The 24,715-nt window shown below is 37.2% G+C and overlaps 1 protein-coding gene across 2 annotated transcripts in view; it reads right to left on the bottom strand.

The window, feature by feature from the left end:
- Window positions 1-3,464: 3,464 nt before the first annotated feature.
- DNTT (DNA nucleotidylexotransferase) overlaps window positions 3,465-24,715 on the bottom strand; it is a 228,977-nt gene continuing 207,726 nt past the window's right edge. For both annotated transcript variants that reach the window (XM_026710513.2, XM_087932475.1), the window contains one exon: window positions 3,465-6,189. In XM_026710513.2, coding sequence (XP_026566298.1) covers window positions 6,103-6,189 — 87 coding nt within the window. In that variant the 3' untranslated portion in view covers window positions 3,465-6,102. The remainder of the gene's footprint in view (window positions 6,190-24,715) is intronic.

Raw genomic sequence — 24,715 nt, 5'->3', positions numbered from 1 at the left:
ATCAGCACTGGAAGGGAGTGGCGGTTTGCACTGTTGATAGGCAACAGCTTGGCCTATCAATGTTTATGGAAATATTCTTGGTAGTTCCTTGATTAGGCTGGCTGTTAGATTGTTTGTCTGATTCTTTCTCTTTGTCTAGCTTTGAATCTGAAATGTCAGGTTCCTCTTCTTCTGAAGCCTTAAGCCAGCAGAAGGTGAGTCTATAGCTTTGATTGTCAAAGGCAAGGATCTGATCTTTGGAAATAGTTATATTTGTCAAGCCTGCAGCTCTAGCCCGAAATAATAATCCTTCACAATACGACCCGTGCTGCTTCATTATTAGCTGGAGAAGGAAATTGAAAGTTTTGGGGTTACCTGAAAAGTAACAGCCTAGATCCAGACAATCTAAAAGCAGCTTTGCACCATCACTGTGCAAATTCCACCCTCATTTCACATGTGCATGACATCATGCAATCCTTACCAAAAGGTCAGTGCTGCATTGTGATGCTACAAAGCTTGGTTCATCGTTGCCTCTTCACTTGGCTCCACCAAGAAATCTTCTTGCAACAGCTCAGATCATTTGGAGCAGTGAATCTATGCAACTAATAATGGCTGTTAATCTTGAACAACAATGGGTGTCTTCATCTATTGTGTAGTCGGGGTGAGTTAATAAAGGAAGAAAGCATAAGGCTGTTTCTCTGTGATTCCCCCTGTAGATGTTGGTTTCTCTACAGCCTTCTTTTTTTCCTGAGGCTGCTAACCTGAGGCAACCTGCAGGTGAGATATTCCAATTTTGAAAGAAAAAAAAAATCAAGCTCCTCAGGAGTAAACAGCTTACAATAGTTTAGCTTAATTGCATTTGCATAAATTAATTATGGATACATTTTCACAATCAAAAGTGGCATTTTGATACCCAGCTCTAATTAATCTAATTCAACAGGACATAATTATGTTCCAGTGTCAAGTTCAAAATTGAACACTGTAATACTCAGAGATAAAACTTGACTTAAGAAACGGCCATAATTCTTTACATCCTCAGTCTGAATAATTCAGATGAAACTGAACATAGCAGCTGTATTTACCCAAACCATTGCTGGCTCCTTTATTTATGCAATACATTGATTAAACCACCGCTCTCCTTCCTTTCTTCTCAATTCAATTTCTCGATCACACTCGTGGACAGGTGGATCAGGTAAAGCTTGCTTTATATTTGCCATATTTTAACTGGCATATTTTTCATTGTTACGACAGCTCTTCGGGAACATTTTATTCATGAAAATGGGGCTACAATTCACGAAAGTACACCAGGTTTTCCTTATCTCTCTTAATACATTAAGGCCTGATGTTGGCATAACGAAATATATACGGGGAGGCGTTTTGACAGTCATGTTTACTAACACACATTTCTTTTTTAGGACTGTTCTTTGAGAAAGAAAGAAAAGCTGCGTGTAAAAATTACCTTTCAAAGCCACCTTCCAAAACGTCCTTTTGTTCAAGCTGTTTGTTTTTTTGATGTTTTGCATATGTGAAATCTTTGAACAAGCAGGGTTGCCATGGAATTGTTAAATATGGATGTTGTTAGTACTGGGAATAAATCAGTGGGTAGAGGCCCATATGTCCTGTAATACTCACCAGACAATAACTGCAACTACATAATATAATATGCAGTTAGAGACAATATCCTTGTCCAATTTTAATGGGCTTGGTAGCTCATCGGAGGCTCCTTTGCCCATCATTTTAAATTATAGGAATTGTTGGGTAACTTGATGTTTTGGAGGATAAAATAAAGCCTTTGATCCAGTTATTTTTAAAAGATTTAACAGATTAACAGAGTTGGAAGGGACCTTGTAGGTCATCCAGTCCAACCGCCTTGTCCAAGCAAGACCCTACATCATTTCTGACAGATGGCAGTCCAGTCTTGTCTTGAAAGCCTCCAGTGGTGAAGCACCCACAACTTCTGAAGGCAACTTCTGTTCCATTGGTTCACTGTTCTCATTGTCAGAAAAAAAAAATCTCCTTATTTCCAGATTGAATCTCTCCTTGTTCAGTTTCCATCCATTATTCTTTGTCTGGCCTTCGGGTGCCTTGGAAGATAGCTTGACCCCCTCCTCTCTGTGGCAGCCCCTCAAATATTGGAACACCGCCATCATGTCCCCCCTGGTCCGTCTTTTCAACACCAGTAATAAGTCATGGAATAATCATACTATGCTTTTGAGGAGTGCTTGCATTTTTAGATTTATTTCACAGGCAGTCCTTGTTCGGGCTCCATAATTGTAACTCAATCATTAAATGAAATGGTCATTAAGTGAAACCATGTCTGGGCTTATGATCTTACTCTAGCGGTGCTTTACAGTACTGTCCCAAGTGGGAGGAGTGCTCACAAATTTACTTTTCATCATCATCATGGTAATTGCGAATGGTCGCTAAATGAGACAGGCAATAAATGAAGACTACCTGTATTATGCAAACTATCATTTTAAGTCTGCATTCATACAGCAGCATTACAAGAGCAACACAGCTACAAAAATCAATTGTAGCAATGCAAATGGTTAAAAAAAATTCTTTATAAACTGAACGGTTCCCAAATTGACCATATTGCTCATATATCTTTGTCTCTTGTTTGAAAAGAAATGAACTCAAACCTTGATATACGATGCATAGCAACAATCTACAGCTGTAAATCAACTGTACATCTCACCTTCCATCTGATGCTTAAACAATGTTGTTAGACAACATTCTGGCCTGAAAAATTCATAATCTCATTTAATATCTAATTGTGGATTCCAATACTGGGATTCCAATACTGCTAAAAATAACATATATGCCCTCAACAAACAAGGATTGATCCAGAGTTATATTAACAATTATTGAGATCAGCATAAAATGCAAATATATAATTGGATAAGATGAAACTATATAGGTTAATGTTCCAGGTCCTGAATTATATCAACTTTAGCAGGTTAATTGCAAGGAACCATCATTTGGTTTACCAAAACAGGATATTAAAGTTTGTTATATCAAGGGCCATTAATAAATAATATCAATTTATCCACCTTTCTATAAATAAAAAAATATTGGTTTAAGGACTGCCAAAACTTTATGATACATCAAAAGCAGAGGTGGGTTGCACATACTGTAACAACCAATTCGCCTAGTGCAGAATCAAAAACGTGAGCACGCACACATGCCATCCGTGCTTGCGCATGGCTGAAAAAACACAGGGATTTCCTGCGCACAGCAGGCACAGTGAGTAGAGCGGGTGAGGCGCAAAAATCAGCTGGCTCCATGGGTGAGGTGAACAAGCTAGATATAAAGGATGAGATAGCACCAGAGGGGGGGGACTGGTCCAGCCGGTGGGTGGAACTACCAGTATGAGTGAGCTGGTCCAAACCAGTAGCAGTCCACCACTGACCAAATGGAATGATTTCATATAGGACAGATAAATCAAATAACAGATTCTTAAATTGAACACAATGTCAAAAAAGTCCTTAGAGTTAATTCCATATTTTTAATTCTGTAAAAAAAATTAAAATCCATTTCTTCAGAGCTGAAATCATCAAAAATAATAGCTTAAAAAACAGATGTAGACATTATGTTTAAACTAAGCTTATCTAAATCCCGATATCGGAATCAAATATCAACTCTTTGTCTTCTTTAAAAAAACCACTTACTATTTTATGCTAATCCTTTAGGGCCTGATCCAACAGAATAAACACAAACAAGAATCTTTGGCATCAGGTTAAACATAATCTTTACTTCTCAGAGCTATAATCCTATAAAAGAAAAAAATCTAATACAAATATATAATAGCAGTAGGGGGACAGAGAACTCGAAAAGTTGTACAGTTAGTACTCAGTATATCATAGATGAAGGATTAACTATAAAAAGCTGAATATATTAAATTCATTTTAACAAAGATGAAAAGAATTTAAAAGTGTTTTTAAATAGACATTGAATACCAATGTGTCCAGTATTTTATTATTTAAAGATAAATCTCTTAAAAAAAAAGAGGAAGAAGAAAAAACTAGTAAAAGTACTATTGAGTGAACCATTTCTAACTTGCTCTTTGTTGTACTCCTGATATTCAATATTTAAAAATATTCAAACGGTTCATATATTTCCAATTTTTGAATTTCTAAATTCCATTTCTTTTTTAGCCAATTCTTTTTCCCCTTAAAAACCATGCTCTAAATGTTTCAGTTTGCCATGCTCGTATAATATACATGGACACCATTCTTGCTTAAATTTGGCCAAACTTCTATTATAAATATATGCTGTTAATTTTGCCACTGCTGCTTAGTTTCCAAGTTTAAACTCCCAATGGTAACACTTCCCTTTTCCAATGTTGTGCTAAGTTTACCCTGAAGGCTGTCAACATATATCTCACTAAACTGTGAGTTTCTTGTTGTTGATGATCTGTCATGGACTTATCCCTAATTTTAAAATCTGACTTGCATTCAAAGTTAGATTCTAAAACTTTTAGCATTATGATTCAGATCATAAGTTATTATGATCTTCTGTTGGTGTATATTAGGGTTTTCCAACTTTGGCAACTTTAAGACACATGGACTTCAATTCCCAGAATTCCCCAGCCAGCCATAGGTTCCTTGGTTGGCTTATATGGAAGATTGAGCAAAGGAACTACTTAAAAAATTGAGAGTAGTCACATCAAAATCAAAATCCTCAATCTTTTTTTGCATCTATACATGAAATGCTAGATCTTCAATTGTATCATCTTGAATTTTTATCCACTACATTTTGATTTGTATTCTGCCAAATTATGTTCCTACCTTGGGCATGAATGTCCATGAAGGAGGAGCGGTGGAGAAGAGTGAAAGCAATTGACGACAACTATGTTAAAGACATCAAAATGATAGCCATGTGGTCAACATGTCCCTTTGCCAATGCATGTGACATCAACATGAGTTTTGAATGGTTTCAGGTTTGATAATGTGGTTGTAGATGCCACCTTGATTGACTCTCCATGATGTGACAGATCCATAAGTAAGTGATGGGAAAGAACAATACTATACTAGGAATAGAAATCAATCAATTTGTTGCATGTCTGAGCTAATCAATGTGGTCAGTCAGATTTATAATTTAGTATTGACCAGGTTTACCTCTGAATAAAATCACCTGTATTTATCATATTTCACTATAACAAAATGTCCCTTTCTGAAATATTTACAATTATATTGTTTTATTTAGTTTCTTAGTATGATTTGATTGCTTATTGAGTATCTTATGACTATCACTAAGTGTTGTATCTTATGATTCTTGATAAACATATTTTTTTTTTATGTGCACTGAGAGCTTACGCACCGAAGACAAAATTCCTTGTGTGTCCAATCACACTTGGCCAATAAAGAATTCTTTTCTATAAATAAGTTCAAATATCCATTCCGTAATATAAGAATTGCTTAAAGGGAAGTGCGGGGGCGGGGGGAGATTTGGCCACTGCATTAATAGAAAAGTTAGTGTATAACTTTCAAATTAGTAAAGGTTGCATAATTTCTTTACTAACATTTATAGTATATCATGTTAACAAACCCCGAGTTCTCTTTGGTATATGGTTTGATTTGCATAAAGATATTTGGAACAGTTAAAACTAAGAGTATTTCTGGGTATTAATTATTTTTGCATAGTTAGCTATTTATTTCTTGTTCAAGTAGTTATTAAAACTAAATACAAGGAAACATTAAACATTAATAAGCTGAAAATGCAGTAGGATAGCGTTCCATTATTTGGGCCTTCCAGATATGCCTTAGAGGGCAGGAATTCTAAAAGCTGTATCTGGAAGTATATCTGGAGGACACCAGGTTGAAAGTCACCCCACAGCCATTCATTTTAAAATATGTTATCTGCATGATTTAGCAATCTCATTATGACTTCCTACCAGTCTTTTCCAGTTGATTGTATGGTTGTCTCAGGAGCAGGAAATTAGAACAAAGGAAATGTTTCAAAATCAATTGCCAACTATTCTAAGGAACTCCACATCTACAACAACAAATATCCACAGTGTATTTAAGATCTTTCTTTCTAAATAATAATGAAGGTACGCTTTGCAGGTAAGTAAAACTTTGCTTTAAAGCAGTGAAATGATAAAAACTTATTAAACTTTCTTTAGGCATTTCTTTCCCAGGGTTCAAGATAATCCAAGCCAAGGTGTGAAAATATTTCTTCCTCATTTGCAGCACTCAGAAAAATGTTCTGGAAGGAGAAAAAAAACTCAGTTTAAATAAAAAGAGACAATTTCTGAAACAACTAGATCCATAATTAATGTATTTGGCATTTGCGTTGATCTTGGCAAAAATTTGATAATCTGACTGTCACATTCCAAAAGAAAAACATGTTCTTATTCTGCAAAATACATGAATAAAGAAAAGCAAATAAACAGGGTTTTTTTTTTCTCCTAAGATGTCATATTCTTAATTCGGCATCAGTTAGGTCTCTGCGGAACTCTTGCTTCATCTCAATCAATTATTTCATAAATATTGCATTTATGTAACATATTTTCATTGAGCTTTAGCTATACTTAATGCAAAATGCCTGTTTTGCAAATGATTTCAGACTATGAATTCCATTTCTGTAGTTCTCATTATAGCTTCACTGATCAATAAGGTACAAGAAGCATGAAGTGAACAATTTTAATTAACATTTTAATCAATATATGTTGCAATTTCACCAAGCTCAAATTTCCTACTATAATAAAGCATAACTTGCTTTTTTAAATATATGCTTAATATTACAAATGTGGTTTAAATGTTCAAACAGCACACAAATGTAGTTTTCCAGAATAGTTGCCCAAGAAGAAAATCCTGAATGCAAAATAGGATTTTTCAGTATCTTTGCCTTTTTTAAAATAATAAGTGACAAATAAGAGGCGTGCATAAGTGCACCATCGTGCATACCATCCTTGTCCTATTGTCCTCATTTATTTGTACTTATTTCCTGTATTCGTACTCATGTTTATACTTATATCTATTATCTTGTAAGTGATTGACAAATCAAATAAATAAAATAAATAAATAAAATATCTTAATCCTTAAACTGAGTGTAAAGGTAAGATCTGAGTAAGTTGAATACATTAATAATATTGATTAGTTATAAATAAAAATGCATTCATTTTTTTTCTTTTAACCCTGTAATCTCTTGCATCAGGGTGGAGTCAGAGCAACTGAATGGAGCTGAGCATTTACTGGCCAGATACTCTGCCTGATGCCTATGTAGAGTTCAGAGCAAACAATTACTCATTGCCTCAGAGAGAGAAATATCTGCTGTTACCTAGGATTGAACTCACAGCCTCCTGATTTTGAGGCGAAGGCTCCACCTCTAGACCATAGTTCTGCTCGCATTCATGTTTATTAAGAATTAAGAATTAATTACCAGAACAGTAAGCCTGCTTCCTTTTTTTGCTTAACCTCCAGGGTTGCAACAGAGAGTTTCTGCCTTTAATTCAGAACGTGTGATCAGGTTGTATAACTTACAGCTTCTTCTATTGCACTGTTAGAAAGTTGCCAAAGAAGGAGGAAAAGATGGAACCAGACAAGGAGAATCTGGTCAAAGACTTCCCTTTTGTCTCTTCGGCTTTAGAAGGCAGAGGTGTGCCTCTGAGTTGAAACCTGGAGATCCTAAATTTGAGATTTGGGGAAGTCTCTGTGTTTGTTTCTCGAACAATGTATTTCCATGGCTGAGTCAGTCGTACCCTACATTTGTACCATCTTTACTGCAAAGGCAGACATTCAGTTCTATAACATCGCTTAAAAAAGCGTACATAACTTAACCACCCCTGGAATCTTACGTCGTAGCACCTACTACTCATGAATGTCTCAACTCTTTCCATATTAAAATGCAGCAAATAATAGTAGGCAGGAACAATTCAATTATTTCATGGTCCAAACCTCCCATGTGTAACATAGCTGAACAAAATTAATGCTAGATTTTTCTTTCCATGTCATTCAGAAATCCAGGAATAAAGTTCCATGTCAGCAAAGAGAAAGTTAGGAGAGTCAGAAACTTAGAACTTCACTTTGTAGAAAAATTACTTCTGTTCACTTTCATGAAGACAAACCATGCACAGACATACAAAGACACACAGACGCATACACACTGAGTGTTTCACCCTACAAACAAGTTTTAATTCCCTCCCATATTGGGAGGGAATTACCAATTCCCAATCAGTTGGAACTTCTGTTATCTACCCGTCATAACAATAAACAGCATTGAAAATAACTGAGCCAAACTGATGGAGAAATATTACTGTTTCCAATTACAAGAGATTATAATAATAGCCTAATAGCCGTGTTTAATATAAAAGAAGTTGCAACAAAGATATCCTATAGCACAGAGGTTCCCAAACTTTCTGGTTCTGTGGACCAGCAGTGGCAGCAGGAGAGGTTTTGACCAAGTCTCCACTGCTTTCACAAATGAAGTTTCGTGTGATCGCATGATTGCATACCGCTTTCACAGCCCGGTTTCCAGTATTGGGCCAGGAACAGGAGGTTGGGGACCGCAATATATAAATATTATTGTAGGTTTAGATAGCAATAGCACTTATACACTGCTTTACAGTCCTCTCTAAGCGGTTTACAGAGTCAGCATATTTCCCACAACGGTCTTGGTCCTCATTTTTACTGACCTCGGAAGGATGGAAGGCTGAGTGAACTTTGACCCTAGTGAGATTTGAACTGGCAAATTGCAGGCAGATGGCAGTCAGCAGAAGTAGCCTGCAGTACTGCACTCTTAACCACTGTGTTCATAGAGATATAGATAGAGGGAGAAGGAGAGGAGGGAAAAGAGGGAGATGAGAGAGAAAGAGAGCGAGAGAGAAAGAGACAGAGACAGAGACAGAAATAGACTTTATGTATGTAGAAAGTATAGACATCATCTCTGTCCCATTGGTCTTACAAGGCTGTATGGAGGCACACAGGCACAGATTTATCACTTTGTTTATGCTTTCGACTGCTACAACATCACAATGCCTGCTATAAATGAGTAGGACTTATGTCAGAGTGATGCTGTTTTTATCAGATCGAGCCATTTCACACAAGCACATCTATGGACACCGCTATCTGATTTCATTTTCATAACCAATGGGTTTTTTTTAACTGACCCTGCCCAAATTATAATTTGAAATACATGGCATTAACAACAACAAAACTCTCTACAGTTAAAGAGACAAGAACAAATAGATTTCCAATCCTTTCCTTCCATTTCCATTTATCACTACTTCAGGTAGATCGAGCCCTGAATTTAGGTAACTCAAAATAATCTGCAAATTAAAGAACACAAAGAGCATTTTCAAACTGAATTAACAAAATATAGATTGGTCCTTCGAGCAAGAAAGTCACTCATTACCCCTTTTTAATACAGATTTTTCCCCCATAAGATATTGGTTTCTGCAGGCTTTTTAGACCAACTTTAGCCAATCAAGTCTAAATGTTTTTCAAGTCACAAGCTATCATCATGAATGACTTTAAAGTCACCATTTCAAATTACACATACAAGTTTAAACTGCAATAACCTCTGTGAGTTCTTAGCTGGAAAGTACTATACCATGGATGTTTCATTCTGGCTAGAGATTTGATGTGTCATTAAATGAAGTGCCTATAATGAGAATCAACCTCAAAGAGCTTTTTTTGACATTAAGCTCCATGGACTGCAATGTCCAACAGCAGGGAATCTGTGATTTGGATGCATTTTATTCAGGCTTCTGATTCATTCATTTCCAGTTGGTTCGGCGTCGAAATGTGGATGCATTCGCCATGACAGAGGGGGAATATGTCCTCATGATTGATGTTCAGAGAAGCATAGATGTCCACATTTTCACATAAGCAGTGGGTTCTGCCCAAAATAGAATCTCCAGATTCCTGGAGATGCAGGAATCAAGTCAGCAAATGTTAATTATGATTCAAAATAGTTTAAATCCAGGAAGTAAGGAAGGCTGGCATCCATAAGTCAGTGGAAATGAGCCCCGGAAAATGGAATAACCATGAACTGTGAAATAGTTGCAAAGAGTGAGGATAAAAGTATAAAACAGACAAAGGAAAGTATGAAGGCCAATTGGCCCAATTAACGGAGATCTTTGGAAAAATGGATATGCAATAACTATAAAAGCACTATAAAAAAACCATCCAGCTGACTTCCACATGTAGCATTAACATACATTCCCACTGTCTATGAGTTGGCAGAAAAGTACGTCTATGTACCGTTTATACTGTATTGTACTGCTCCCATGATTGAGCTAAATTCTGCTTCAGCAATGAGCACAAATAATGGTTCTTTCTTTGCAGATTTAATTCAGAACAGATTCAAGATGGCTTTCTAGGATTTTTAGGCTTCCTTTGCTCTTCCACTCAGCTGCTCCCATCAGCAAGAAAAACAACTGCCATTTTCCTTAAGTGCACCAAACCAAACCAAATACAACACCAAGATACCCAATATTACATCGCCTCTACATGTTTTGCAGGCAAACTAGTCATCAAACTAGCTCATCCATACCACACCTCTATCATCTCATAATGCTCCCTTCAATTCAATGGTGGGATTCAAAAATTTTTACTACTGGTTCTGTGGGCATGGTTGGTGGGCGTGGCAGGGGAAGGATACTGCAAAATCTCCATTCTCACCCTACCCCACTAACCTGCTTTCCAGCTCTGTTCTCCTGTGCAGGGCAACAAAAGAAGATCCAGCTGATCACCTCAGAAGGCAGAGAACAGATGGGGGGGGCAGTCAGAGGTGGTATTCTGAACTACTCAATATTTCCACTACTGGTTCCCTGAACTACCCAAAATTTCCACGACTGGTTTCCTGAACTACTCAAAATTCCCGCTACTGGTTCCCTGAACTACTCGAAATTTCTGCTACTGGTTCCCTGAACTACTCAACATTTTGGTGACTGGTTCCCTGAACTACACAAAATTTCCGCTACTGGTTCACTGCACTACTCAAAATTTCTGCTGTTGGTTCCCTGAACTACTCAACATTTCTGCTACTGGTTCTCTGAACTACTCAAAATTTCCGCTACTGGTTCCCGGAACTACTCAAAATTTCCGCTACCAGTTCTCCAGAACTGGTCAGAACCTGCTGAATACCCCCTCTTCTTCAACTCACAACATCCAGCACCGCCATATCTTGCTAGAAAGGTAATCTGCAACCTACAACCAGAATTGGGACCAGAATTTCTGTTTTGAAGCAAAGCCATTGTTAAGTGAGTCTTGCCCCATTTTACAACCTTTTTGCCATGGTTGTTACAGAAATCACTGCAGTTGTTAAGTGAATTAGGTGGTCGCTAAGCAAAGCCAACTCCCCCCACTGACTTTGCTTGGGAAATTCATAAATGGTGATCATCTCATCCTAGGATGCTGCAATCATTACAAATACATCCCGGTAGCCGAATTTTGAACATGCAACCATGGGATGTTTGTGACAGTTATATGTGCAAGGACCAATTGTAGGTCACTTTTTTAGTGCCTTTGTATATGTGAGGACAGGTTGTAAGTCAAAGGCTACCTGTACCTATTGTGTAAGAAGTCCTCCAAAGCTCACAGTTGTTGTTGACATACGTGACATGTTTGTATCATGACAGCCTCCAACTTGGTTTTCACATTAGCCTTTTTAGCTTTTTTAGGACATACAGGTAACTTAGAGGGAAGCAAAGGAAGTGACCACAGAGGCCTACAGTCAGGAAGTGGACAATTCAAGTTTTTGTCATGCTTGACTTACTACGCACACCGCCTCGCAAATAGAAAATAGAAACTGGGAAGTGGGGTAGGTAGATAGTGGGTGCAAAGGAAGGAATTGTGGGATGCAAGAGCGCACTGTCGCCTGGCCACATCCTGATGCTCAAGGTTGAAAGATTGTTTCCCAAAACAAATTGACTGCAGTTGATTGGTGGACAATGAACAGTTGGTGGCCCAGGGGAGAAAAGGGGATTTTAACTACATTGCTTCACACGTGAAAACTTCAGAACTGGTTTCACTTCTTCTGTTCCTATGTGGAATTATCAGTAAAGTTATACTCTTGGCAAAATAACACCCCCAGGGTTTTTTTGCTGCATATGCCAATGGGACAATTGACAGTTTTAGAGAGCATCATAGTCAAAAGACTAGACAACTACAAAATGTACACATCATCCATCCAGCCCAATTATTACTTTTCTTCTGATGTAAAAAAAGGGGGAATTTAATGGATATCCTGTGTTGGGTATGCAGAGTTCAACATATTGAAATGTCTAAAACAACATTGATTGTATGATTTATGAGCCATAGAGAACACTCAATGTTCTAGCAGAAGTTCATAAAAACACAGTGTCACAGTGTCTATGAAGCCGTATAATCCAATTCAGGCTTGTAAATGATCACTTCCAGGTGGTAATAATCACTAATGAGTATATATATATATCAGGCATTAATTAGTTTTTTTAATGAATAAGAGAGAATAGAAAAGCAGTAAAAATTATTGGTAGGAGCATCTTCCAAACAGAAGATGACAGTGAGACTTAGAGAAATAAAGGTTTCTCATAATCCAAAGCACCAGAAATCAGGACAAGAAGCAATAGATGGAAACTAATCAAGGAAAGCACCAACCTAGAACTAAAAAGAAAATTCCTGACTGTTAGAAAAATTAACAAGTGGAACAGTTTCCTTTCAGAAGCTGTAGGTGCTCCATCACTGGAAGTTTTTAAGAACATCTAAATCATAAATGTGAAGCTTCAGGTTTCTCCTTAAGAATGAAAAAGTCCTTTGATTCCTTCTTTACCAGAATACACCAAATATATTTTATTGATCAATAGTCATGGCAAAATAAACATTAGACAATGAAGGATGTCATAATAACCCTCATAAGAATACACAATAACATAAATGTCAGAATAGCACGCAGTATCTCACCAGTCCAACTAAGTGGTAGTTCAGCTAAGACCTGGCAAGCAAAAGAATTGAACATTATTTCATATATGTAAGTTACATGACAGTCAAGTTATATACTTAAAAATGGGATTGAAGAGTTTAAGCAGAAAAATCTATCCCTCTCAGGTGCAAGGAACCATAACAATTCTATAAGCTGATCAGGATTGCTTCTTTATTGTTGCCTGCCTATTTATAAGAATCTTGCCAGTCCAATCGTGCCAATTTCTTCACTCCTCTGCCTACTGTAACTCTCTACCACGATCCATTTGGATAACAATTAAAATATTTACCAGGAAATAAATTGAAATGAAAATGAAAAAAGATATAGAAGTTCAGTATTTCTGGATTCAAGAACTTGTTAGATTTTAAATATTTAAGAAAAAGTAAAACCCAGATAGTTTGTTACCATGCTGGATTTATTTCTCCCAAAAAATTAAGAACAAATGTAATAGAGGGTTCTCATTTAATGATTCCTATTAATTGTATGGACCATTTATAGGCCATTTCTTTGGCCAGAAGCCATTGGCTTGTAACATCAGCTAAATGTTACCCTTCTGGATCACAGGTCTGAAAGCATTCATTATGCTCACAAATCAAGACAGAAAGTAAAGTAAGAAAAAATGAAAAAGTAAAAATAATCTCTGTGATACCAGAGAACGGCTATGTCTAGTGCATCTAAGCAAACATGGAGGTTTGTTAGAGCTATTGAAATAAACTCCACTGTGTTTTTTCTTTTTTCTCTTTTTTGTAAATTTTATTTGAGTTTTCACAAAAAAAATACAAATAAAACATCTTTTTTGAAAGTAGCGTAATCCCTAGTGCATTTCTTCGTACAGACACAAATTCAATTTCATGCTCATTTTTATGTTCTCTTCCATATCTTATTACTATTTTACGTTTTCTGCATAGCTTCTCCCCTCTTTTAATTTTCTCAGTTTTATTTTAATTATCTCTTCTCAAATCAAATCATTATATTTATATTTTTTGTCTGTCCTGTTTCAATTATCTATTATCTTTCCTCATTAAACAAAGTTTCTCCTGTAGTTACTGATTGGAGTATGACGCCTTAATATCTTTTAAGTTTATCCATTTAACCCTTATTTAGGCTTCAATATATACCCTAAAGTTGTAAAATTCAATATAATACATAACTTATATTCGGATTCTGCTTGGTACATTCTTAAAATACACACTATATTCTTAAAAAAAGAAAACATTATAAATGTATGTAATTAAAACAACACATTTCACTCTAATTCAATTCTATCATTAATGTTAATATTCCTTAAAATCTTAACTTTTTAACATTACTTTTCAATTAAATATCATACTTCTATGGGAACAATTATAAGCTTTCCACAATTAATTCCCCCCCCTTCACTTATATTTTATAAAACGTTAACTAATTAAAATGTTCCCATCCCCTCCTAATTCAATTTTCTCATTTATTTTATTTCACTTATTTTATTCACAAACATTTCACTAAATTACACTATTTTATCCCTCATTTTAATCGTACATTGTTTCCAATTTTCTAAAGTTATTTCTAATATAACAATACAATCTTATGTACCTTTTTCAGTTAAATTTTCACCCATTATCTGTATAGGTCCTGTTTCTCTATACCTTGTTCCGGTCCTTTGTAACATCTTTTCCTTTCCTGCTTTCCTCTCTTCTTCTCTCTCCCCTTTTTACCCCCTTGTCTCTCTACCTCTATTTCTCTCTTCTGTATTCCCCTCTTCTGTTGCTTTCCAGTAGTATACTTATTTTTCGAATTATTTTTCTTTTCTTTGGTTGTTTTTTTAAGTCTTAAATTCTCCAACCTCTTTTCCCCCTTTCCTTTTTCTTCCCCACATAGAATTACTTGTTCATTAAAGATGGCTTCTTCTTTGTCCATCTTCTTGTTTTGCAGACGTTTCTTGTTGTTTGTCATAGTTCCAAATCTCCATTTCGAAGAATTGAAAAACAAAGCCAAAAGAACCCCTCCCTTCTTGTGCATCTTCTTTATACTTTTAAAGTTCCATTTTCAATTCATCCAGAAGTGGTATCATTGTATAAATTTTTAAACAACCACCCGATTAATTTTAGTCATTCAAATGCAATAACCAAAAATCCAAAGATCACCAAGTAATCCAAATACACGCAAGCTGTTTCTTTTTGCTCTTTTTTTCACTTTCTCTTCCTGGGGTTCTACTGTTTAGTTACAAAGTTTAATTAAAATGTATCTTTTAGAAGTCTTGTTGAAGTTTTACTGTAGATTCTTTTTAATTCCAGGCAGTCTCCTCCCTCTTTCCAGATCCTGCCCTTTTATTCTTTTTCTCTCCCTTCCTGCTTATGAAAAAAATTTTTAGTGTCCATAAATCTTTATTATCCCTTTGACATTTTGTTTTATTTTCAGCTTAATTGCCTGTTGATGTCAAAGTGGATTTTTCCGATTTCTTATTTAAGTCTCTTAGTTGTCAGTATAGGGAAAGGAAGAGAAGAAAAAAAAAACACCAAACCTTTCCTTTTTCACTTTTCTTCACTGCTTCTGACTCTTCTTTGGGAACGATGTTATTTTTTTGTAAGTTTAAATTCCAGGATACCTTAGTTGTTGCTTTTGCAATTTAACCCAGTCAGCCAAAACTTTCACTTCTGATCTTCCTCCTGCACATTCTTTTCCGGTCGAGTTCTTCTTTGAGGTGGCCGTTTCTGACCACCGCTGCAACCGCCTTCAGGAAAGGGACTAATGGCCAGCTGAGGAGGAGAGATGCGGCTCTCCTCAACCCTGCTGGTGGTCTCCCCCCTCTTCACCACCTCTACGGGGTGGCTTCACCCCCAAACCACCCAGCTCGGGGCGCTCCAGCGGCGAGCCCAGACCGAAACCGTGCACAATCACAGATTTCTGTCTGTCACCAAAGGAACTCAAACCGGAATCTCCCGCTGTGTTTTTTTATACTCTACAAAAGGCTTGTGTCCTCAGAAGTTAGACCTTTTTATTCATTTAGAAGGAAAGTCAATTCCATGCTCCAGAAAGCAGAAAAAAATCAGCAGATCAGAGCAAGGTTTGGGCCAGAAGTATCTGTGGGAATGGGGGGTTAAAAAAGGAGATAGGTCTTCATTCATATTCCCTTTTTTAAAACTCCCTTCTCTCTCTGAAGACATCCCTGCTTCTCTCTCTGACACAGAATAATTTTATGGTCTCTTTGAGTCTTGATAGAAATTTTGGAAGTTCTGGGTAGGTGTGCATTGATGCATGGAGAAACCTAGGCGAGCTGGGAATTAATCAAGGAGCACAGATTCCATTCGTGCACTTTCGATATCTTTTGCACACATAAATTAAGCTAGTAGAAATGCATTTGAATAGATGGAGTGATCAAATCACACCCTGTTGCACAAATATCTAGATGCTCCTTTTATTGACATTCACTTTCCTGCAACTCCCAAAATAGCACTTTGAAAGGATTTTTCCCCCTTGTTTTCGTATCCATTTCAATCCTCTGAGTCTGCAAAATTTGGCAGTATATCTCCTAAAGCACCGAAGAATGAATAATGCCAAGCAGAAACATTAAAAAGGGAGATGGTACTGTGGTAACTGACAAGCCTGGGGTGAAGATCACTAGAGAATGAAATACAGTAAATGATCAATTGGAGAGAAGCCCGAAAGTCTCTTCTCTCAAGAATAATTTTCTTGATTCATTTCAATCAAGAGTTTGGACTGGTTTTGGCACTGAAATTGCTTTGGTGGCCTGTGGCATTATCTTTGCTGGGAAGGGAGAATGACATTATCTTTATTCTTCTGGGCTTCTTCAAAACTTGCAGCCAGGATATTGTAATAAAGCCATGGTGTTGCAGCGATTAGAATGCAGTATTGCAGGCTATTTCTGCAAACTGCCGGCAGTTCGATTCTCAATGGCTCAAGGTTGGCTCAACCTTGCATCCTTCTGAGGACCCAGCTTGTTGGGGGAAATAGGCTGACTCTGTAAACCACTTAGAGAGGGCTGTAAAGCACTGTGAAGTGGTATATATGTCTAAGTGCTATTACTATTGCTAAAACAAGCTCTGATAACCTTCGAACCGTGTAGTAGTTTTGTCTCCAGATATTACTCAATGGTTGCTGGTCAACCACATGGTATTTATGTGCTGAGGTTCTGCAAGATTGTGCTTTAGCTTCCATGCTGTCTAACATAGCAATAGCACTTAGACTTGTATACCACTTCACAGTGGTTTACAGCTGTCTCTCTCTCTAAGCAGTTTACAGAGTCAGCATATCACTCCCAACAAGTTGGGTCCTTATTTTACTGACCTTGGAAGGATGGAAGGCTGAGTCAACCTTAAGACCCAAACTGCTGAACTTCTGGCAGTTGGCAATTAGGAGAACTAGCCTGCAATGCTGCATTCTAAGCGTTGCACCACCATGATTCTAACCATGGAGTCAGAATATTCAAAGATTTAGAATAGCAGCTCTCTCACTTGCCTTTCCATGAGATCCAGAGCTGGTAGTGGAAATGCTTGCTCAGTAGTAGATGTGATAAGGACCAGCGAAACTCTGGTAGACAGGATGGAGATAGTGGGTTCATCACTGTCTCCTCTGTTTCACAAAGTGCCATCTACCAGATGAGCTGGAAATGAGGTCCAACCTCCCAGAACCAAAATCCTTAATCCTCTTCTTGTACAAGTAGTCCTCAGCTTATAATAGTTCATCTAGTGACTGTTCAAAGTTACAATGGCAGTGAGAAAAGTGACTTATGACCATTTTTCACACAACATGGCAACTGATTCAAATTTATGACAGTTACAGTGAAGACGGTCCAAGGTTGGCCTCCAGTTGAGCTGTGCGGGATTGGGATGTGGAACAGAGTAAAGATCGTTCCTTTTGGAAATGCCACAGTCTACATTAAATCATCACCTTCTGAAGACTCAAATGAGAGAGATGCAGAGACCTGAAAGAGATTCTATGCTGGCAGTGACTTGAAGAGATATTCAAAGAAGACTGAACTCTGACCTGGCATTCTCTAATATTGTGAGAATGTAAACATATGTTTTACTTTGCAGTTAAAACCAAAGCAAATCTTACAAGATGGTCTGAGAACTACCATTTAGAAACAGTAATAATATTCTTTTGACTATTATTGTGAGAGTTGTTCAAAATTGTTAGGACACCAGTTGTTGGTGTGGTTTCCAGAGTAGAGTAGAGTAGAGTAGAGTAGAGTAGAATGGAGTGAAGTGGAGTGGAGTGGAGTGGAGTGGAGTGGAGTGGAGTGGAGTGGAGTGGAGTGGAGAGGAGAAGAGAAGAGAAGAGAAGAGAAGAGAAGAGAAGAGAAGAGAAGAGAAGAGAAGAGAAGAGAAGAGAAGAGAAGAGAAGAGAAGAGAAGAGAAGAGAAGAGAAGAGAGTTCTTTTTCCCCTTGGTTTCCTTCTTTTTTCCTATTTATCATATAAATTTATCCTTTGAACAATTATGAATGGTAGATGATATTAAAATCAATCAGGATTAGCATGGGTAGAATTCTCTGTAATCCAAATATCTTTATCTTACCATCTTATCTTTTCTTTTTTACCATATTTTATCATATTTTTGAGAATAATAATCTTCCTAAAATGGCCTACAAGTATTGTGAAGAACTTTAAATAAAAATAATAGAATGACAGAGTTGGAAGGGACCTTGTGGGTCTTCTATTCCAACCCCTACACCACTTCAGACAAATGGTTGTCCAATCTCTTCTTAAAACGTAGGCCTCAAATGGGATTGAGAGACTTTATATGGGGAAAAGTATATGGCTATGTCCCCACTGCTCCAGTGAAATTATCCAATATAAGTAGCATCAGCCATGTTGGCAGCAGAATTCTTTAGCCCAGCATTTCTCAGCCTCAGCAACTTTCAGAAGTATGGACTTCATCTGGGGAATTCTGGGAGTTGAAGTCCACAAATCTTAAAGATGCTGCTCTAGACTATTTGCTATTACCTAAAGGGGGATAAAATTCATTGCCCTCAGATTTCCATTCAAAATTTCGTGCAGGTTTTTGCACAGTTCACACGTCTGATGAGAATGCAAGATAAAATTAATTTGATTATGAATCTATGCAATAGCAATAAATCAAGTTGAGACTCATCTCCAATGACTTCCACCCAGAACCTCTGAAAAGAGCTAATATATGTCCCGATCACATTTGGTGCCCAAAACTTTTCTGAAGGACACACATTAGAGCTTCTCCTAAAAATGATTTTGAATGGGAAAATAAACAGAGGAAAAGTACACGCAATAATAAAAGGGTCATAAAACGGCAGGGCAAATCCAATAGCATTGCAGTTATGGCTTTTATTAGAGATGAAATATGTAGATGGATAATTGGCTGACAAGGAAAGTAGCTTCGCTGAACATACGGGAGGGAGCAAAAGAAGTAAGGGCAACTGCAGGTCACGAGAGCTATAGCAGAAATGAAATAAAAGATAAAACCCAAAAGGGCAAATGGGATAATAGCATGGTTTTGTTTTGTGTTGTATCAAAACGGGGGGAAAACAATCACGTGCCAGATTGTACAGTATATATTTGCATGTTTTCCACTTTGATGAAATAGTCTGCATGGGTAAACAATTGAATTTGCCTCAGGCATTACACTACGCAGCAAATGTAAATTTTATATTTAACTAGCATTATTTCATACAAATATGCACATAGAGCTCGTGCTCTGAAATCTAATCTACCCCAAATCCAGCAACAAATATAATGACAAATGTATTGGAAGGAAAGCCATCACTCTTTCAAATGAGATTATAGCAAACTCTGAGCAAGGAATTGAGAACGTATGAGCCCTTAAGAAACATCACGAGACACTGTATTAAAATATGCCATGGAATTTATTCTGATTATGACTACATTTTAAGCTAATATGAATCAAGTTCACACATTCATTTTATCATGAAATAAATTTTGCAACCAGAAACAAACACAGCTATATAAATCTATAAAATGAAAGCTTTTTTTTGCAATATGTAATTTAAGAATAGGTATCCTAATTTATTCAACCATTGTTAAAAAGAAGTACAACAGTAGATTGACAAATTTCTGGAAATCCTGAAATCCAGATTAATACAAAATATCCATCTGGATATTTATCACTCTAATGTTTATATGCGCACCATGTCCACATTTCATTTAAAAAAATTTTTTTCTATTATGGCACCTTCTCTTTTCAACAACCTTTCCCAGGAATTTGATGGTCCCCGGCCCTGGGGACCTTTCGTCCCAAGACCTAGGAATTTTGACATGTGGTTTAACCTGTGCAATGGTTGTGTTGATCTATCATTTTTGTTTATCTCCACACCACAAGCCAGGCAAACACCTGGGCACAGACAGATCCCCCCTGATACCTCCAGCTCAAACACACCCCAACCAGGCACCCAGATGAAACCTAGCTTCCTAACTAATGATAGCCATCCATTTACCCGGAGCCAAGCTGCACTAAAGGTCTCCAATAAAGTAACACAATGTTGCCAGCCAATCAAGAAACAAAAAGAGCCAAAAAAACCAGACAGGAGATATTAGAAACACTAATCAAGCAGAACACAGCGAACTCCAAGACCAATAAACACAGACCAAGACTCCCAACCAATCAGGGTGAAGAAAAAAACATTCTGGCACAGCAATAGGCTGCCCCAAATTTAAATCTGAAACCACTATAAAAGCCTGACTCACAGATGAACACTATACAGAAGCCTGATGTAAATTAATTTGTCTGTCAGAGTTCTATATTCAGTTTGCAAAATGAAGTACAACTCATGTAGAAAATCCCTTAACCAATGCACAAGGAGATTTGCTCACTTGACTGTAGTAGAACTGTGCATATAAATGAAGGCCACCTATTGAGTCTTCTTTCCCAGTCAAAACCCAACTGAAGTAAGAAAACAAAGCAATTATCTTTTTTTTGTTAATTCTAGGAATAAAACAAAGACAATTGTATTCCTAGCATGTTTAGAATAAAAACATTCGGTCCGTGGTGGATCTCCATGTTGATCCCAATTTAAAAATATTTTATTGCAATTTTGAAAAGATAAATGTGCCAAAGAACCATATGCAAAAAGAACTTAAAACCACAATATCCTACAAATTAATTAAGTATGAACTTGTAATGGAGTCCCATCTTGTTGAGGACAAGATTCTTGGAAGTGCTTGGTATGAGGTTATACGGGGATGGCCTTGAGAGCAATAACTTCTGAAACCATTACAAAAGCATCAAGGGCAGAACCATTGCTTAAGCTTTGGGGAAACAGATAGGAAAGGAACTAGGAGACTCGTTCCTGACTTACTGGGATGTAGGATAGGAAGGAAAATTAAAACACAAGGAAGACCTACAAGATCCTATGAATCAGTGGTAGGATTCGATTTTTTTTATTATTATTACCGGTACCGTGGGTGTGGCTTGGTGGGTGTGGCAGGGGAAGCATACTGTAAAATCTCCAGTCAGAGGTGGCATTTGCCAGTTCTCTGAACTACTCAAAATTTCTGTTCCCGGTTCTCCAGAACTGATCAGAACCTGCTGAATACCACCTCTGCTATGAATAGAGCCTACCACAATATAGTTTTAGTCTTCCTGTGGAGTCAGTTTCAATTTCCAGACAAGGTTTGAAAGACTCATATTGACCAGAACTTCCTCTTATGGCAAGATGGAAAAGACAGAGTGGAAGCTGAATCAATTAGACTCTTCCTTCTTTAAAGTATGGCCATTATATCTGCTGCCATATCTAAATTGTTTACATAGAAATGATGGGAAAATGTGGGTTAGACAGCATCACCACCAGATGGATTTGTAATTGGCTGACCAATCACACGCAATGTGTACTGTACTCCTTAATGGAAATGCATCTACACGGAGGGAAGTGAGTAGTGGGGTATCCCAAGGCTCTTTCTTAGGCCTAGTCTTCTTCAAAATCTTGACCAATGACTTAGATGAAAGGATAGAAGGGGAACTCATAAAATTTACAGCTAACATCAAGCTGGCAGGAATAGCCAATACTCCAGAATATAGACTCAATATACAGAAGAAACCTGACAGGCTTGAATACTGGGCCCTATTCTAATAAAATGAAATTCAATGTAGAGAAAAGTAAGGTTTTACATTTAGGCATGAAGAAACCAAATGCACAATTATAGAATAGGTGGTACCTGGCTCAACAGTAGTAACTGTGAGAGGGATCTTGGATTCCTAGTGGACAATCGCCTAAATATGAGCAGTGGAAGTTTTGTGCTGCCAACTCAGTCCTAGGCTGAGGATAAAATCAACATCATGTGAAGTATTAATAACACTTTATAATGCCTTGGTAAGACCACACTTAGAATATTGCATCCAGTTTTGGTTGCCATAATATAAAAAAGATGTTGAGACTCCAGAAAGAGTGCAGGGAAGAGCAACAAGGATGAAGACTAAAACATATGAAGAATAGTTGCAGGAATTCGGTATGTCTAGTATAATAAAAAGAAGGACTAGGGTGATATGACAGTGTTCCAATGTCTAAGGGGCTGTCACAAAGAAGAGGAGATCAACCTATTCTCCAAAGCACCTCAAGGCGGGACAAGAAGCAATGGATGAAAACTAATCAAGAAGAAAAGCAACTTAGAATTAAACAGAAATTTCCTGACAGTTAGAACAATTCCACAATCAGTGGAAGGACTTGCATGCAGAAATTGTAGGTGCTCTAACACTGAAGGTTTTTAAGAAGAGATAGGACAACCATTTGTCTGAAATGATATAGGACACGCCCACAGACCGAGTAGTAAAATAATTTGAATCTCACCACTACTCCAAGGTCCCTTCCAACTCTATCATGTTGCTATTCTACTGTTTCTATTTACAAGTATACTTTAGGAACATTATTGTTCTGAAAGATATGATACAAATAATGGTAAAGAGGAGAAGAAAGGAGAGGAGAGGAGAGATATTTTTATTACAGAGGATCCTACCGATGCTAATCTTGACTGATTTTAACATCATCTACCATTTATAATTGTTTAAAAGATAAATGCATATAATAGGAAAAAAAGAAAGAAACCAAGTGGGAAAAGAAGAAAAATAAAAACCAATAAAACACTCTTAGGGGGGAAAAACAAGTAAAACATTACTGGAAAACTATTTGATTTCAAATTCCCTCCCATTGTATTCCAACTAAAACTTCCACTAGACATATTTCTAAGCATTGAAATTATCCTTGACTACAGTAAGTTATTTTGCCCTTAAAAACAGTGTCTAAATTTGCCTTGTGTGATCTATGACAGCTAGGGGAGCCATTCTTGCTTAAATTTGGCATCTCTTTTTGAATGTGGGCTGTTACTCTTGTTATTGCTGCATATTCCTCAGGTTTGGTTTCTGGCCTGACATCATCGGAAAATGTCTCTTTTCTAATACTGAGTCAATTTGACAGTATCAAATTTTAGGGTCAAATGTAGAATATACTCTCCCTACAGCCAACTCTGCGGCCTCTGGTTGAAATAACATATCAAGTACTTGAACCAGTGATGGTATTCAAATTCTTTTATTACTGGTTCTGTGGGTATGGCTTGGTGGGCATGGTGTGGCTTGCTGGGTGTGGCTTGGTGAGCATAGCAGGGGAGGATATTGTAAAATCCCCATTTCCACCCCACTCCAAGGGAAGGATTCTGTAAAATCCCCATTCCCTCCCCACCCCACTAACCTGCTTTCCAGCTCCATTCTCCTGTGCAGGGCAACAAAAGAAGACCCAGACGATCAGCTGGGACTCAAGAGGCAGAGAATAGATGGGGGCGGGGACAGTCAGAGGTGGTATTTGCTGGTTCTGCGAACTACTCAAAATTTCCGCTACTCCAGAACCTGTCAAAACTGTCTGAATACCACCTCTGACTTGAACCAATGACAGTGACAACTCATTTATTCATAAGAATAATGAAGATTCAACCTGGAATACTTAGCTTGTAACAATGTCTTGGAAGGGTTAAAGTAAAAAAGAATGGATGCAGGGGCTTTAAAAAGAAGTCAAAGAAACTAGTTGAAGAGTATCAATTAGACTGACAGGCTGAATTGTTGCTTTTGGTTGCTCTGCCCAGCGCATTGTGTTGAACATGTGATTTCTGAATGTTTCATTAAAAGCAAACCAAAGCATCTCACCATGCTATGCATGTGGCCATGTGATGGATGGATGGATAGATAGATAGATAGATGATAGATAGATAGATAGATAGATAGATAGATAGATAGATAGATAGATAGATAGATAGATAGATAGATAGACAGACAGATAGATCGGTAGATAGAGAGATATAGAGAGATATAGAGAGATAGAGATAGAGATATGTAGATATAGATAGATATAGAGAGAGATAGAGTTAGAGTTAGAGATAGAGAAAGATATAGCTTTAAGAAGTTTTTTGCAGGTTGGTTGCATAAAAAGTAACTCTGCATTACAAATTGCCAACCATAAAACCGAATCCTTCCGTGGAAAGCTTTGATGGGAATCACAGTGAATGATCATTCTTTTTTATTGTAGATAAATACTGAGATGATTTTAACTCTTGCTTTCTAAAGCAGGCCAGGTGCAAAGAAACACAAATTCCCAGACTTGAAAGCCTAATTGCTGTTCTGCCCAGGGAAATAAAAGTAAGGGAAGCACTTAAGAGGAGGAAAATGTAGATCTGTTTAAATGACTCAGTGTTTAATTGAAGTAATGACTATGTGAACAACACTGATCACATTGGAAATCAATATTATAAACTTGGAATCTTTATGTTTACTTTATGGCTAATCCAGTCATTACGGCAGACATCTAAACCAAACACTGCAGCTGTACCATGTTTAATTCATCAATATGTTCGCTCAAGACTG

This window comes from Pseudonaja textilis, chromosome 4, assembly GCF_049901715.1.
Source record: "Pseudonaja textilis isolate UNSWEBS1 chromosome 4, rPseTex1.2, whole genome shotgun sequence".
Taxonomy (NCBI): domain Eukaryota; kingdom Metazoa; phylum Chordata; class Lepidosauria; order Squamata; family Elapidae; genus Pseudonaja; species Pseudonaja textilis.
This window is presented reverse-complemented; position numbering and strand designations above follow the sequence as displayed.